At 38.7% G+C, this 17,816-nt stretch overlaps 1 protein-coding gene across 1 annotated transcript in view; it reads right to left on the bottom strand.

Moving 5' to 3' along the window:
- Positions 1 to 3,248: 3,248 nt before the first annotated feature.
- Positions 3,249 to 17,816, bottom strand: part of RIC8B (RIC8 guanine nucleotide exchange factor B) — a 31,791-nt gene continuing 17,223 nt past the window's right edge. Inside the window, exons 5-10 of the mRNA XM_021535931.2 lie at positions 16,315 to 16,468; positions 15,908 to 16,003; positions 13,333 to 13,477; positions 13,043 to 13,187; positions 11,142 to 11,261; positions 3,249 to 4,334 (exon numbers count right to left, since the gene is read on the bottom strand). Of these exons, the coding sequence (XP_021391606.2) occupies positions 4,223 to 4,334; positions 11,142 to 11,261; positions 13,043 to 13,187; positions 13,333 to 13,477; positions 15,908 to 16,003; positions 16,315 to 16,468 (772 nt within the window). The 3' untranslated portion in view covers positions 3,249 to 4,222. The remainder of the gene's footprint in view (positions 4,335 to 11,141; positions 11,262 to 13,042; positions 13,188 to 13,332; positions 13,478 to 15,907; positions 16,004 to 16,314; positions 16,469 to 17,816) is intronic.

Genomic DNA, 17,816 nt, shown 5'->3' with positions numbered 1-17,816 from the left:
CAGCCTGGCCCTCAGAGCTGCCTCATGGCCAAACTGAAAGCGGCTCCAATGCTGCATAGCCAGGAGACAGGGCTGCTCCTACCTCCTCAAGAAATTAGTTTGGTCTGTTGCTGTGGGACCCCCTCCTCCTGCTCAGTGACACAGAGCCAGGAAGAGGGGCTGGCTCTCCGGGCACCTGGCAGTGCGGGACACAGCGCCACTGAGCAGGGCAGCAACCTAAGGCAGGCACGGCCTTCCACAGGGAAAAGCAGAGCATTAACAGGACTCACCTGCACTGCTGTGGTGAGAGGAGGAGCCCTGAAAAACTCAGCTTTCCTACAGTCACCACCTGTACCTCACCTCACATCCCCCTGGGCCCCCCGGCAGCCTCATGCTCCCCTCTGGGAAGGGCTCCCAGCCCTGCCAGGCTCTTCCTCCAGTGCTGAGGGAGCGGCTTTCCAGACACATGTATCCTGGATACATGGAAAAGCCAAAAGGGTATTGATTTCACCCAGAATTCCTGCTCTAAGTATTGCATCACCAGAATGACACATATTTTGGAGAGAAACATCTTCAGGATGAGCAAAAGCTTTTGCATGGAGAGCAAATGTTCCCTGACACTTTCCATAAGGGCCAGATTCATGAAAGTAACTAAGATGTTAATGCAAGAATAATTTTCATTTGTAGGATTAAAATGCTTTTTTTTTTTTTTTTCTTTCCTTCTAAAAGTGAGCCACATCTTTGCATTACTATTAAATCACTGCTTTTCCATGCTTGACCAGAAAAAGATCTGACCTGGGCAGCTGTTTAACTTGCTGTTCAAAGACCAGCAAAGTCTGGCTCTCAACTGTTTGAACAGTGGAAGAGTCTTTTTACAGCCAGCCTTATTAAAGCACAGGATTTTATTAGCTGTTTTGTGGTAATAAGTTGAAGTACAATGTTGTGGAATGCTCCTTCAGGAGATTTGGGATCTTGTGTACTTTGGGGTTTACTTTCCTCTTTCAGACTAGGGTGCTTAGCAACCCACTAATGCTACAGCTTTATTGTAATGTTCTCTTCCTTAAAGCCACCTTTGGCAACTGATTTTTCACCCAGGTAGGGGAAATTTACAGTTTGAAAAACTGTAAGAAAAATATGCTATTGCCTAGTTGTTCTGGGGACTTTTTTTTTTTTTTTTTTTTAAAGCCTTTGTAGATTTTCAGGTACTTGGAGAAACTTAAGATATAGAGTAAAAAATCTACTTTGGCCACACACACATACAGGAGCATTGGACTCTCAAAACATCAAACCTAATGTGGTTTTCCTCTTTGGCAAATTTATTTAAAGTTCTCGTAATTATATCACAACATTTTTAACAGATTGTAAATGACCCTTTTTCCTGAAAACCACTTTTGGGGCACATGAAATTTCAATTAGTATTTGGGAATACCTGCCAGGAAGTTTTCACAAACATTTTAACAAGTATGTCCGTATTATTTTACAAAAGAACAAAGTATTCTGACAAATTTCAGCAATTTCCCATCATCTTTTGTTTCATAACTCTAATGGGAAACAAAGAGAAGCAAAGCTTCCAAATCATTGATGAGCTTTAATGAGAACTGTGTTGCTTTGGACAATTGATGCCAAAGTAAAAACTGAAAGACAAGATTTTGGGTTTGGGACTGACTATGGAAGACTTTTTGGGAATGAAAGGTACATGTCCCCAAAACCCACTGGGTAACATCTTTATGGTCACCTCTAGAAAATCTACTGACATTTTACTCAGAAGGCAGTAAAATGAGACTTTTCACTTAGAGACCCTTCCTGACACTGCCCAGTTTGCCAGTTTAAGCAAGACTCAACTGCCCAAGCCTCCAGTTTTGGAGGTTCAACTTTGAAAATAAATTCAGGAGCAAAATTTCACAGTACAAAAAAGTTCCAGGGAGTTCATTTTTTTTTAACCTCACTTTTCTCCAAACTCCCATGCAAGAGAAATCCTACCACATGCTCAGTTACTCTGAAAACACCAGCCAGCACAAAAGGAAGCAGTCATTGCTGATTTGAAGGACCTTTGTCCCAAAACACTCCCATATTTCCAGCCAGTGCAGCTAAGGTTGGACCTATTTTTGCAAAGATAAGCCAAAAATTCTGCAGCTGCCATCCCCTTGGAACAAGAGCTGCTCTGGGGCACTGCACTAGTGCAAGTTGTTTATTTATCTACATTAACCTGCACTACAGGCAACCCAGCTATGACAGCCACTCCTGAGCTGGAGGATTCAGACCTATGCTTGGTCTTCACTTTTTTCTTTTTAATTGAAGCAACATCCATGGCTGTAGAACCTTCTACAAGCATCTGTTTCCTAAGATAAACAGAACTATTTATTGCAAATGTTGCTGCCCTGTGGCAAATGACAGGAGGCAGAGCACAAGAGCCTTATGATATATTGCTTGTAACAAGGTCCCTGGAGCCATTATTGTTTTATTAATCTCTTTAGCCAGCTAATTGTAGGAGAATATTCTACAGCTTGTAAAGCACCAATTGAGATTGTGCTCTTTTTCATGCTCTGTACTTAGTGCTCAACAGCACTAAGTAGCCCATGACTGAAACAACTCCCTCCCCAGGCCCAGCTGACACCAAGACAGTTCCTTATTAAGAGGGCTGGGGAAGTTTTGCTCCTCGGGGAGGGATCACAAATTCTTTGCACCTGTAGGGTACACAATACTTGCCTGTGCTGGGCTCAGTAGTCAGTGCATGATTCTAAACCCAGAATTACATTTTTGAGACCCAACTTAGATGCAGCCAAGCACATTTATTGCTCTTAGACAACTGGTCCCTTCCTCTTGTGGAGTCATAAAGAAGAGGTATGACATAACATATTATATATGTACCAAGAAAAACATTGCTGTGGCTGGGTAGTGTCCTTTGGAAATACAAACTGAACCATTGAGAGGACAGCAGGGCGTTATTTTTTCCTTTTCAGTTCTTTTGGAGGACTAAGATCATCTGTAGAAGCTCCTCACATAAGCAACCACAGCACAACTTCATACTGAATCTCCCTTTACAGGGTCTTTGAACACCAGCTTCCTTAGTTCAGAGAACTGGTGTAAAGTCATAAGCAACAAACTGGAGAACCAACACCAACCTCTGAAATGTTCCCAATGAATGTCACGTTTAAGCTTCTGCAAAAAATACGGAATTCGAAACTTGGGCATGGATTATTCTTCATGTAATTCATGCTGGGAGAAACACACAGAAAGAAATCAAGCAGGCAAAGAGGCAACAACAGCAGTGCAGCACGCCTAAAACTTTAATCTTTGTTTTTAATGAGTACAGAATTGAAAGTGATACTTTCTTCTCCTTTCCACCCTCCCATTCTCTATTCCATTGCTTCCCAAGTTCTCTCTAAGAGGAAATATTTCTTTGTTGATTAGTTTGACTTCCCTTCAAGTGAGGCATAGCAGTTAATCTCCAAAAGTAGGCCCCAATTCAGTGAAACACTGGCACATGCACTCCAGTCCCCTCCCATTCATGGCATCATTTAAGTGCAATTCTTGAACACCATTTTCAATAGAGATGCTTTTACTTAACCAAAGAAAGGAGGAAGATGTATATACTTGTGGTCTTAACCAGGGAGGGAGGGAAGACATACAAAATCCATCATCTTGTTCCCAATTTAAAGGCAGTTTTAAAAGCAGTCTGTCACTGACACATTGTTAAAATCTTAAGCAGCAGCTTAACTGGAGAAGTTCGTAGCAGTAAGAAACCCCAGGGCACTTCAAAAACGGGAGCTTTGAAATCACTGCTCAATGCCAGCTAAAGCAGCCTCACAAGGTCAATCAGACTTCTAAGTCTAAACACCCTCTGCTCCTAATGCCATTAAGTAAACACACTTCATTAATACAATTATATAAAGAGGAAGACTGCCAAGACAATACAAAAGGTTATCAAGAATGGGAAAACCTACAGAGTTCAGAAAACAGGATTCTGGAAAATGAAAGTGGACTTTATTTTACACCATAGGCTTTCACTTTTTATCCTTTTGAAATACATTTAATTTTAAATTAATAAAGATCACAAACTAATAAATTGATATGTTCTCTAAACAGACATAATAAAAATTCAGACATTACAGCACATGACCCATCATTTAAATATGCCAATAATAGAACAGTTAAAGTGATGCTGGCTAATGTGAGGATAAACGATGTGGCTCTAAGGAAAAGTGTGGATTAGAGAAGAATTGAAAATAAAACAGGTGATGCCTTAGTCTGAATCTGAGCTCTCTTGCTTGCTGGTGTGGTACTGGCTGACTGCTTCCTCCAAAGGAGCCATTGTCCCATCCGGCCGCACTCCCATTGGCTTTATGAGCTCATCTCTGTGAGGGATTAAAAAAAAAGAACCCATATTAGCATGTGCACACATATCAATTCCCATGTGTATAATACAGCCACATACAGTATATGCTTGAGTACATAATGAGCCTCTAAAAGGAAGTTATTCCTGCTAAAGCCCTCTGTTTTGAAGAAAAAGGCACAAAAAACCTTCCCAAATAGGTGGGAGGGGACGAGCAGGACAGATAAAGACTTCATTCATGTAGGCCAAACCTACTTAGCCAATTAAAGACACCATGAAAAGTCAGTGCCTAATAGGCTCAAGACAACGAGCAGGTTCACTGTTTTGGATACACAAGCTAGCTTTTCTTCTGAGAGTTCTCTAACTGCCAGTTCTTCCTAAAATTTCACCTGCCGTTCTGGCTAATATATGCCCAAGCAATTAAAACAATGATTTGATATATATTCATCTTGTTGAAGGAAATAAATCAGTTAAGAGAACAGACTCTGCCTACACCACTACTAAGGGTTTGTTAAGGACTTGCTGATTCACTTAAAAATAGCTGACTGATTCTAATACTATTGCTTTTGTTTGTGGCAGTTTAATTACAGGATTTACAGCCATTTTAATCTCTTCAAAGCTCCAAAGGCCGCTCAGCAGTTAATCCAATTATATCTACTCCAAATGCTACAGCCTCATCTAAGAGATGATTAATTATTGATTAAGCCAATCAAAAAGTATTAGCAAAGATTTCTTTAATCCTTATTTTTTATCACCTCATTTATATGTGGATTATGGCAAAAGCTGTAAGGGCAAAGATAACATTTTGATTTTATGCTAAAAAAAAAAGGGAAAATACCTCTAAATATTCAGGAGTCACCTTAAATAAAGGAGCAGAGGTTTGATGTTAATTTACGCCTTGGTTGAAAGGCAGCCCAGTAAAACTGTCAATTTAACATACATCTACCACCCTCCCAAGCCACAGACAATAAAGCTGCATCACTCTGTGGGGAAGCTAAGACATCTCACCAGCTCTCTGCCTGGTCTGCACTACTACCTTGGCTGAAAAAAGGGACAACAATTCCTTGTACACAGCTGGAAATCAATCCAACCTTGATGCACCCACAGCAACAGCAAGAAAGGCAACATCTGAGTCACATGGCATACATATCCCAGACACTGTACAGACAAGATGCAGTTAAATCTCAAAAAGAGACCAGCAAGAAAAATGCAGCTGTTTGTGCAGATGTGACAATCAGATCCCACAGCGATAAACTCCCAAATGCCACATGAGAAACAATTGCTGTGGCTTGGCTGACCAGGTCTGGTGGGAAGCCTGAGGCCAGGGAAGGAGGTTTGCAACACCGGAGAGCACGGTCCAGGCTCTCCCTAGTGCGTGCGGAAGAGTAGGATCCATCTTTAAACAGACTGGAGAGAGCTTGCCATTACTTCAGGATTGCCAGTGAGTCCCCTTCCTTCTGGCAATGCAATCCATACTGCCCAAGTGACAGCACTCAGAGAAGCTCTTGGAGATGTGTGGAAAAGACACCTCTGAGCCCTTGAAATCAGATTGAAACAGGCTCAAAACATGAAGACTGCATATCTGGTGTCCAAAGAGGACAAGAACTCTGCCTGCTGTAGGGGTTCCCCAAAGGCAAAACAGGAATGCTTTGGAGTTGTGTCTAATAGCAAAGACTCTTTTTCCCACAGAGAAAAAATCCTATAAATCTAAGGTCTTTTTTGTTTTTCAAGCTTAAAACATCATACAAAACAAGTATCCTCTAAAATGCAAAAAATGTAGCCATGAAAAACAGAATCACCACTGCTTGCCCTTTTAATAAAGCTGAAAGGATCCTGGATTTTTGTTTTAAAAATCCCAAAGTGTACTCTTAAGTTGCAACATTTAATACTGCAGCCAGAAGTCAAGGAATCACTTAATTTTCAAGTAATTTACCATTTATTTTTGGTAATAAATGAATAATAATGGCTAATAAAGGATAAAGAATTTGTTCATAAAAAAGGAAAAAGAAACACAGGAAAACAAGGTCCCAAGGTCCCTTTATGAGGGGATCTCCCTCTCCTCCCAACAATTCTTAGGACTCTAAATATTGTCAAGAAGTCCCATCTCATTATTTGTCAATTATAAAGGCAAAGCTCTTTCTCTGAGGCTTCTCTCTTCCAGCCTCACTTTAAGCTTTAACTATGGGACCCAGGTTGAGCTCACATTGCACAGGTAACAAGGAGTAAACTTGCTTATCAAGTACCTTGCTGTTTCTGCCTGAGCTTCCTGCTTTGCAAGTCCCTGAGCAGGATGGGAGAGGACTGGCAGGGGTTTGCTTTTCTCTGCATTAGGAGGCTGAATTCCACACATCCTTCCTCAGGCAAGAGCTACTCAGTAAAATCAAACTGTATGAAGACAAAAATGCCAAGCCACCAAAGAAAGAAGGAGAACCAAGGATCAGCCTATTTTGTTTCTAACCACAGTCTAGACCTCAACTGTGCTTTGACACCCTGGGCTACCTGAGGATGTGCTCACTGTCCACAGGGAGAGACAAGGTGGGAAAGGAAGTGCTAGGAACTGACAGGCAGAGCCTCAGATGTTTAATAAAACATCCATAGGGCAGAACATCACTGGCCTCAGCCCAGCAGATGGCAGTGGGAATTCTCCATATCTATGAAGTTCTATACAAGCACACAATGTGTGTATTTATACATGTTTGAACATCCTTAGGTGACCTTCCTTCCACATACTCAAACGCATCTTGTAACACTGATTTTTCTAATGCAAATAAAGCATTCTATTCAAGTGTACTTAGGAACACACCATAATTAAACAGTTGGTAAAATGCATTCTCTTCTTCCACTTGCAAATCTCCCAAGAGTCCCTTCAAATATAGCCATACAAGTTCAGCCCTCCTGCTTGCCATTTAGCTTGCTAACAACTCAAAAATCATGGTCTTGTTTTGAAGGGTGACTCTCTCCTGCCTGCTGTCTGTGCTGCACGGCAGCACTGCCACACAGAATTAATGATGGTGTCTGTAATCAAACAGCCATCATGCAAACACCAGCCTGCCCCTTTGATAAAGCAGCGTGTTGGGGACCTATTCACCTCCTTATAATTGAGTGCCACATAATAGTTCCGATCCTTTCAGGGAACATTATTTTGTTCCATGATTAAAAAGGGGAAGAAAAAAACAAACTCGATGTAGCATTGCCTTCTTCATTGATTCTATGATTAATTTTGTGTTTTTAATGAGTATGGCACCTTATTTACACAGGTTCTCTTACTCGTTTTGTTGACTTCTGTTCAATGTACAACAAAACCCAAGCTGTGATAATTGGAGACTATTTTATCAGCAAAAGGATTCTTGCTATTAATACAAGGTTGGCTTGGAAAAAGCATCCTGACATTCTAAATTAGTCAATTAATATACAATTCTACATACCATTTATAAAAGAAAAATGTTAGCATTTTTTCCAGACATTTTAATTAACAATAATCTATTGTATCGACAGAATATCACACAACACTGACTTAAGGCGGCTAACTAGATGTTTTGCAAAAAAAAATGGAAGGCTGAGTTAAATCCTTGCAGATCTGGGGAGTTTTTCAAAGCTCAAAGATGTGCATCGTGTGCCGAGGATGCTGATTTACAGTCACCAAACAGTTCTCAAAGAACCTACAAGACACTACTGCAGACAAAACCCACCGAGTTACATCAGAGCCAAGTTCTGGTATCCAGGATCAGCCTAAGTAGTATATGCATCTCCCAAGAAATGCAGTAACTGAGATTTGTCATGTTAATTTAAACTTAAGATTTGTATATATTTAATGATTTTTAAAAAGTAATCTCACTCAGCCAAATTTGATCAAAATACTAATTTCTATAAAAGCTTTTGCAGAGTCCAACTCTATGTTATAATACTGGCACAGGGGAAATGGGCTCATAACAATATTCTGCTTTCCTACAGGTATTTTGAGAAATCAAAACTGAGTGATTAGGTTTAATTTAGCCTTGTTGATGGTTGATTACCTCATGAACAGGCCCAAACACTAACAACCTAAAAGAGTTGAAAAGCTTGGGAAGTATGACCTGAAATGACCAAAAGCACCAATCAGTACCTCAAGAAGTTTCTATTTTTCAGTGCCAGTGCTGAAAATAAAAAGAAACTTGAAAAGCAAAAATCCACTGGCTTATTACAGAACTAGGAAAAATATATCCCTTTGTACTTACAGCTTCAATAAACCTTTACAAAAGGTAGAGTGCAAACATTCAGCAGCCATTTACAAAAGCCATAATTTCTCAATGAAGTAGCACTGCCTGGAAAATTTGTTTTCTGAGTTCTGATACTCAGCCAAAGTCAAATCTGGAGTGCCCCAGTGACAAACTGGCCTAATTATTCTCATCAGTCAGGCAGGGAAGTTGACAAGTTTGTCAGTCCTTCAACTTTATTTTTTTTCATACTTTTCTTCAGAGAAAGTGTGGCAGCTCATTACAGCTTAGCTTCCACTGCTGGGACAATACCAGTGAACTAAGTAAACCTGCTTTGCTGTACTTCACACAAGTTTATTCTAAGCCCCTGTTCAGGTTACATTAAATTATATAAACTTGCTCAAGATGAGAAGTTGTTTGTTCCTGTTCGACTTCCTCCTCTCTATAGCAAAGCACTACATTAAACTGCACATGTTCATGGCACATTTCCCCTCCAATGATGACAAGAGAGTGAAGCAGAAGCAGGAAATCTGCCACCAGCACTCTGCCTTAAAGGAAGACTCAAACCCCAGAATCAACCAAAAACTCCAACCAAGCAACCTCTGCTTTGCATCTGTAGGATGCAAACCAAGGGTAAAAAGTGCATTCCGTGTAGATTTAAGTCTGCAACCTCCCAGCACTGAAGGGCTCAAGCTGGAAGTAGCACAAGTGTCCTATTCCAAAATCATGGAGGGACTCCCACTACTATCATCATGGAACTAAACTCCTTCTTATATGCAAGACTGGCAACCTTCCATATTGTTTAATATCTGCAGGGCCCACAATTGTACTCAATTACATTGATGAAAAACATCCCACAGCCTCCCCATTCCAAGTCTTACTTCCTTTTTCCTTCCTGCCAGCATTTCCTCCTCCCCTATTTTTAGTAAAACAAAAAGTGTGGGAAGAACAGTGAAACGATTTTATTGATGTTATCACAGCACCTAAAGGGGGTCACATCAAAAACACTGTCCCACAGTAACCACAATACTAAACGAACAAAAACCCTACCAAAGAGTGCCAGCCCTGAAGCAATGTAAGTGCTATAAAAGAAATTGCAGGTGGATGTAAGGGGCACAGCAAGCCCAAGGTGACAGCAATGCTGCTGGCCAAGAGGATAAGTGGTGACACAGGGCAGCAGCTGCTCAGTCATTGTCAGCCTGTGGCAGGCACTGCAGCAGGTGCCTCCGACCCTCCAAGCTGAAAGGGTTCTTGTGCCACAGTAACCATTGGGAGTTTTTGTGTAACTGCTGCAGTGACAGCAACTGACTTCAGTCTCAGCTTGTCTGCAGCCTCAATCTTTCTTTCAAAGAACGTTTCAGACCATTTAGTCATTTTATTGTGGTACCCTTGATGCTCAGCATCTTAATTCTCTAGCTTAACGTAGCAATGATTCAATTTTACAGAGTAGTTCAATTAAGATTACATGTGCATTGCATTTTCTTCTTTTTCCTAAGAAGACTATGACATGGTACACTTGCCTTCCATGCAAATAATGTAAAAAAATATCCAATTACTTCACTGATAGTCTTAGATCAGTTGCTCTAAGTTCCTTCCCTGCTTTCAATCCTACCTCTAATTCAGTTTTTGACAGCTAATGTAAAATCCAGATTTTCCTGTATCTTTTGTTATATTCCTAACCCTTAACAGAAATGTAAAAAACACTTGATCTGCTGAATTTCCCTCAATAGATCTTGTTAATTGATTATCTATACTCTCACAAAACAAGCACATTTCTAGCTGCTGAGTTTTTTTCAATTTGAAGAATGGATTCACTTAATTATTTACCTCCTACAGCTCAGTTCAATGGCAAATTAGTATTACATAAGTGTTTCTCAAGAATGTAACTTTACTTATGAATTTAAAAAAATACAAGCAATCACTCCAGTATGGCTAGAAGTATGAGGAAAGAAAAGCCAGTAAATTCTAGGCATATTGAGCCAAAGAGAAAAAAAGCTAGAGGTAACAGCACAGGTCTATGTCCTTTTGTATATAGAAAGTTATGAACTGAAGATCAACTCTCTGTATCAATACTGTAACACCATTATGTCATACTAAGCACCCATTTCTTTCATGGCATTACCTTCACCACATAAAATAAATTACAAAGGCTGATTTGTAATCCAGTCCACACTTAACTGTAAATTCCCTTTTAATTGCTCCATTATACAATTTATTGTTTCTGACAATAACTATTTTCACACTGTATTTGGTCTTCATATAAGCAGCAGGCAAAATAGTTACAATGAGATGCTGCTCATTAACTTGGGAAAAATAAACCATGGTTGCCTTGGGCCTAGATTGTGTCCCATACTTTAAAAAGAAGAAATTATCTTCATTACCATCAGCCTATCTATTCAGGAGGCAGGTCCCCTCACCACCAGGTCTTCCCAATTCTGTCCAATCCTCTCCAAAAGAGGTTTCCTCCATAGTCCTGCAACATATCACTCTTTTCTTTGAAGTGCTAAACATTTTCTCTGCATTTAAAGTGGTCATAGTCCTACAAAGAAGTCTATTCTAACACTATTTTGAAGCTCTAGACCTTAGTAAAGAGCCAGGATACAAACTGCTTCTCCAAAGCAGCTATAACACAATACCTGGAAAGTTTATCAAACATGTTGACGAGTTTCATAGCTTCATATTCTTTTTGTTCTTCTGTCATTTCATCCATTGGATTGGGCATTGGTTCTTCTAAGTGACCAGTGATAAGGTTAATGCTGCAGGTGAGAAAACAACAGTTTATATTTTTTCAAGAACAGGTACATTTTCTATCTTCTTAATAGCAGGAAACAGGAAGAACTCACAGAAACCATCAAGACTAAAACTGTCTGAACTGCACACAAAAGGTTATGTTATAAATAGACAAGGCTCATATTTATACTGTATTTTTTTTCATGAATCGTGACTGTATCTTTGTGTGGATTCATTGTATTAATGTCTTGTCAGTGCTCAAAAATGCACAGGCTGGTAGTTCTTGCTGGAACCCAGAGAGGAACAGTTTGAAACCAGGGGAATGATGATAGCAAATATTGACAACGTCATTAATACTAATGACATAAATAGGGGAACTGGGTGACAGATACATGTCTGAAACTAATTCTGTATAAGGTGAATTTTAAAAATATAGACAGGTTCAAATTAATTTTCCATTAAATAACTGTTGCCCTTCCATGATGATAATGATTTTTTTCTCGAATCAGATTAACTTAAGCATTTACAAAGCCAGCTTTATTTTCACTGTTAATACAAGTGATCGGAAGTGTTACAGAAGTGGTAACACAAACAGAGAAGTAGTTTTGAAGAAAACTTTCAGGGCACATTATCCTTTCAAACATTTTAATCACAGATATTTAACAGCAATACAGCAAATCAGATGTATAAATCAACTGACAGTTATCTTGACTGTTTCATGTGTTAGCTTTTAAACTAAATGGATGTTATAGTTTTACTTATATGCATGTAACTTAATGTCAGGCTTTTGAAAGAAGAGCAGGGAGAAAACAGCAAGAAAAAAAATCCTGAAGTGCAGAAATAAAGAGAAATCTCCTGGTTTACAGTTAATTTCTTAGCATAGAAGCAAAGTAACTCCTAAATCACATACGTTTAATTCTGTCTTATGTTCATGTACCTTAATAGAAATCTTTCACTAAACCACAAGCACCCACCATATACCTATGTCTGTGTAATTCAAGGAAAACAGAGTAAAACAGAAGAATAATGTTATCACTTCAGATGTCCACTATCAGCAATTTCAGAACGTCTTTAAAATGGCATCAAATCCTAGATGTAACACATCAAACAAAAACCCGTAACACCCAATAAATTACAACTGATAAAAATCAACAGAGCTTCTACGTGGTCACTGACTCCTTCAAACAAATATATTGGATTCCTGCTGCATGACTTCTATACAGGTTATTTTGCTCCTCCCATATTTACATTTACATATTTACTTGGCTCTTTAGCAAAATTTTAGTACTAGGCAATGTGAAACTCAGTCAAAACCAAAACTAAAACTAAACCTACTGGTTTTCTCCTTTTTAACAAAGTTCTGGTTAAAACCTTTGGCCATATCTAACACCATTACTTTTTCCATTGCATAGATATACCTCACAAACATTAGTTAGCAGCTTTGCAAACGTTGTGTGAGTTCCTCAAAAATCTGGGACAAAACCCATCCTTGCTAAGTTTGCTATTAAAATTTTCCTATCACTTCCTCAAAAATCTTTCCACACTTGAATTTTAGTTATTCAGATGTTAAATCATTCTCATAGTTACTTTTTTTCCCCCTTGCAACCATATCTGACCACGGGATGGTCACTATTAGAGGCTGGTTTATCAATCATTAGACCATGAAATCAGCAGAAGACAGGAGTTAATATAAGCACATATCATTCCAAAACTGAAAAAGTCTCTAAAAAAGGTAAAACCCCCCCAAAATTACACCAAAATAATCCAAAATGCAACAGGACATGTGAAATTGAAAACAGTACTATACTTTGGCTTTGCAGATTTGTATTCTTCTGTGTCTGTATCCTCATCATCTGAGTACCAATGATCTCCTCTTCCTCCTGCTAGCAGGCCCCTGGCTGCCAGCAATCCTGCTGCGTTACCATAGCCTGTGTATTTCAACAAGCTATCGACTGCAAAGAGGATACAGAAAATTATTCAGCTGTACTCAGCTACAAAACAAATCCCACCAGAGTGCTACAAGAATTGAGAGTTACAGCAAATACACCAATTACAGCAAGACCTTACACAAAAGGGAGAGGAAAAAGTAATTTTTACCTCTCTCTTTACAAAGAACAAAAAGAAATTCTGCTGCAATTTGCTTTACTCCAAGGTCAACGTGTGTCATAAGGCGCACGAGTTTGTTCCTCACTGTTGTGCCAACTTCAGGACGGTTTGAGACATCTCTTAATGGGGGCAGTACCTGGCAGCACAAAAGAAATGGAAGAACAGCATAAAATGCATGGAAGTGTCTTGCAAAACCAATATTTGTGAAAACAAACATAGTCAACAGAACAAAAAAAATACTCTGTCCTTCAAGAAAAAAAGGCAATAAAATCAGACAACTATGCCAATATGCATTAATAGTGACTCTTGCTTCTTAATATATTTAATTTTTCTGGTCTGTCATTTTGGGTAGAGAAACATACTGCCACAAATGTAGACTTTAAAAATAGAAATATTAGGAGTTTATGAGCACAAATACATGTTCCAGGAGAGTTGTTCAAGAGGCAGCCATAACCTCATGTTCTCTGTTTCATTTGTTTTCCTTATGTATCTTGTAAAAGTATTAGAAATACCATTTTTAAGGACACTTACACTCTAAAAATGCTGTGTAGTTTATATAGAACAATTATGTCCTTAATGAAAAAGCAGGAAAATAAGTGCATTGCAAGTTCTACTACAAGTTTCTACTACTAAATTTCAAAGATGGGCTCTACATATAGAGGAAACACATACTTCAACCACAAAATACTTTTAAAAGCTCAAGCTAAATTTCAGAAATATTTGAAGATACCACTATTTAACATTTCCTCAAATACACTACTTTCTCATTAGAGGTCATTAATATTGTTAACTTCAACCCTCAAGAAAGGCAGTAGTGCACAAATGCTGCAAACTAACATGTGCCTCCTTGTGTGGATGCCTTCAGACTCAAAATCTATGTAAATTTTTTCACATTCAAAGGACATATTATATGATCTGCAAACAAATCTGGGCCATACTATGAAATATTTAATGAGCTGAACACTCTAGTAAGAAGTATGGATCTTCAATATTTTATTAGGGAATAAAACAAAGTATGTCACTATCATAAGAAATTGCAAGTCCTTTGTTTTCTAGGTGTCTAATGTAAAGTGTCATGTCCTGTGCAAAATTACAGCACAAATACTACTGAAACTGGACTCACTGGGAACTGATCCTTACATGAATGCTACAGTATTGACTGCTTTGGATAAAACAGACCCAGTCTTTTTCAAACCCAAGCATTCAAACAATTAGCAAAATATTTTACTTTGTCCCTGCTTACTCCCCACAATGGGGATAGTACCATGACTGCCATTTCCCAGTGTGTTGTAAGAATGAATTAATGTTTTTAGAGTACTCTAATACTAATACAGTGATGAGTGCCATAGGACAGTCCATGAGGAAATCAATCATTCTGTCTTCAGATCACAATTTGAATAGCACACAATAAATAAAGCCCAAGGCCAGAACTTAACAATGAGGGTAATTCAAAATATCAAGCATCCAGTCATGCAGTTAGCAACATCCGTCCATTCTCTGCATTATATGAGGCAGTGGTCCTGTGGCAGGAGTCAGCATGCAATTATATCCTGACATTGGGATGCCCAACTGTCGTAAACACATGCAGACAACTTCATTTTCTAGCTTCTGAACACTTGGCTCTGCAGCTTTTTTTTTTTTTTTTGGAAGTTAACAGATCAGCAAAGTATCCTAAAAACTAACTGCTGTGAACAAAAACAAACAAGAAGATCAAGTTTCTTAAATTCCTCAAAACCACTTTTCTGGTATAGATTAAAGAGGCAGAAAATATATGTTCTTTTTCATTTAAAATTCCATTTATGAATTCAGGCATAGCTTTGACCTGGAAGCAGCATCTAGGATGCAACTCAAAAGTCACTCCAACTTAGGAGAAGGACAGCAGAAACCAGAGGAGTGATTTCTTTCTTGTACTCATCTTTTAACTTCTTTCCACTTGACCTCAGGAAAAGCAGCAAAAAAAAAAAAAAAACAAAACCACCACACTAAACCACCAAGCCACCAAGCTACACAGATCCTTTAGGTGTTCAACCATGGCACAGAAATCTTCTTCCCTCTTAAAAGCCACAGTCCATACTGTAATAAAGAGCTCTTATAAGAGACAAAGTGATGAAATGTGCTTCTGTCCAGGGACACTTTTACTCTGACAGGACAGCTGATACACACTGGTACACGAGGCTTAATCCAAACAACTCCCTACTGATGAGGTAAAACTAAACCTCAAGCAGAACCCATCAAAACACCTGTATTTTCACATGCTGCCACATAGCTCTGCAAAGTCTAATTAACTGCACTGAAATATTTATTATTTGCTGAGTGTAAGGAACAGACCTTACTGAGTTTTTTACCCATCCCGTAAGACCCAGGGTGACTCACATGGAGACAGCTCTACAATATCCCTGATGTTATTATTTAACAGCTCTACAAAATGTATCATGGAACTCAGGCTATAATATCTATTGGTTTACATGACAGAAAAATTATTTTTACAGCACTATCCTGCACTGATGTACAAACCTCAAACTTCATAAGTACCTTCATATTCAAATTTTGATTGTATTTTACTTACCTGAGCTTTGATAAACTTCCTGATATTCCTGTGAGTTCGGCAGCATTCAGTTAATAAACTGAGAACTGGAGTCAGACCTTCTCTGTAGCTGCTTCCCTAAAATAAAACCAAATACAAACAAAACATTTTAAAAGCAAGCTTTCCTTTTAAAATTCTATGTACACTTCAATAAAGTTCTACATAAGAGCCAAAATATGAACTTTACATAAATAGACAAATGTTCACCCTCAGACACAGCAAATATTTTCAGATATTCACAGGAATCTGGAGGTGTTTCAACACAGTTTAGTAGGACATCCATATTTGTGTTAAGTACTGGCTGAAAGGTTTATACAAAACTTAATATATGTGCACTTTTTGCCTTAGTGAAAGAGGCCCCTTTTGTGAAAAATCCCTGCAGCCCATACCTTGTCTATTCTCTTCTCCATGAAATCCAGTAAAATCTGAATAGCTCCCATATTCATACCATTGTATTTTATATCTGTTTCCTCTTGGGACGACGGATTAATAAGAACATCCAAGCAAGAAACAGGAACATTGCTTAAGAGGTTTATTGCATTGCTGAAACAGATTTTAAAAATTCATTATTCATTTGGAAGAAAGAATTAAAACCAGAATACAACTCACCATAAACTGCTTGTACAACTGCAATCAAAAAGAGGCCTTACAACTCAAACAATGCTTTATTTTCTCCTCTCTGGGTTTTAAAGAAGGTGGCCTGCATTATCGCCTGAGCGCTGGCTCTTGGAACAAACCAGGAAAAAGAAAGACAAAAAGTTCCAAAGCAGCAGTGCAGGATTACTTCCAGCCCCCACAGTATCCCATCCCATGGATAAGGCACAGCTTCCAGCAGCAAGCTACAGCAGCTGATCTTGCAGGACAGCAGGGGGAACTCTCACATTGATTTGCAGTAGTCAGTTTTTTCCTCCTTGAAACTTAAAACATTTTACCATACATCCACATTACCAACATTAGTGTGGCAAAGCACAATATGGACAACATTTCCTCCTGCTGTAACAGGGGGGCAAAGTGCTCTTTTCCTAGGTCCCCTGAAATACTTTCATTTTTATGTAGTTTGCAGTATATATGAAATATAGGTTTTTAACACATTAAAAAAGACTCAGATTTATTTACCAAGCATGACCCTTCAGCAACTGGCAGTGTTCTCATTCAAGGACACAAAGAGGAGCATTCCCAAAGAGCCACTAAGTGATTTCAATCAGGCCACAGGGTCCCTCCCTCCTCTTCAATGGAGTAAGGTGGGATTTACTTTGCAAGGGTCTCTTGCAGTGTACACATGCCTTGAGTTTGCTATCTACCCTGTTCTCACTGTACAGACTTGGGCTTGTACTGTTCCTGAACACTGGGAGAAATTACGCAGATGCTGCAAAAATTAGAATTCTGTCATTATTTACTTGCTGATGTCCAACTAAACTTATAAATTGATGTATTTAGAAATAGCACAAAACTACTCAGGTTTAACCTTGCAGCCCTCAACGCTATCAATGAACCAAAGAGCACTCATGTTTCAAGGACTGGTGAAGTGTTCCAAGAATGGAGAAAACTTTTCAAACAACTTCATTTAAGACTTTTAGTAATACCTACTTAGAATCTGTCTTCTGTTCCTAAGTTATTAATACAATTCTAACAAAGAATTAACAAAAGAGAAAGCAAACCATGGCCATCAGACCATAACAGGATTTCTAACAAATGTGCTGATTCTGGTTTGATCAGACTGGGTGGCTGTTCCACACTGTGCCATCTCCTTTTTGCTCTTTTAGTAATTGAAATTCAGGCCACTATTACTTTTGGGAACGCCTGTTCTCTTTGTTTCTAAATCCTGTTCAAGATATGTCTTTTATATCACGGAAGTTATTCTTCTCCAATAATTCAGGAATAGTCAGAAACA

Source organism: Lonchura striata, chromosome 5 (assembly GCF_046129695.1).
Source record: "Lonchura striata isolate bLonStr1 chromosome 5, bLonStr1.mat, whole genome shotgun sequence".
NCBI classification, from domain to species: domain Eukaryota; kingdom Metazoa; phylum Chordata; class Aves; order Passeriformes; family Estrildidae; genus Lonchura; species Lonchura striata.
This window is presented reverse-complemented; position numbering and strand designations above follow the sequence as displayed.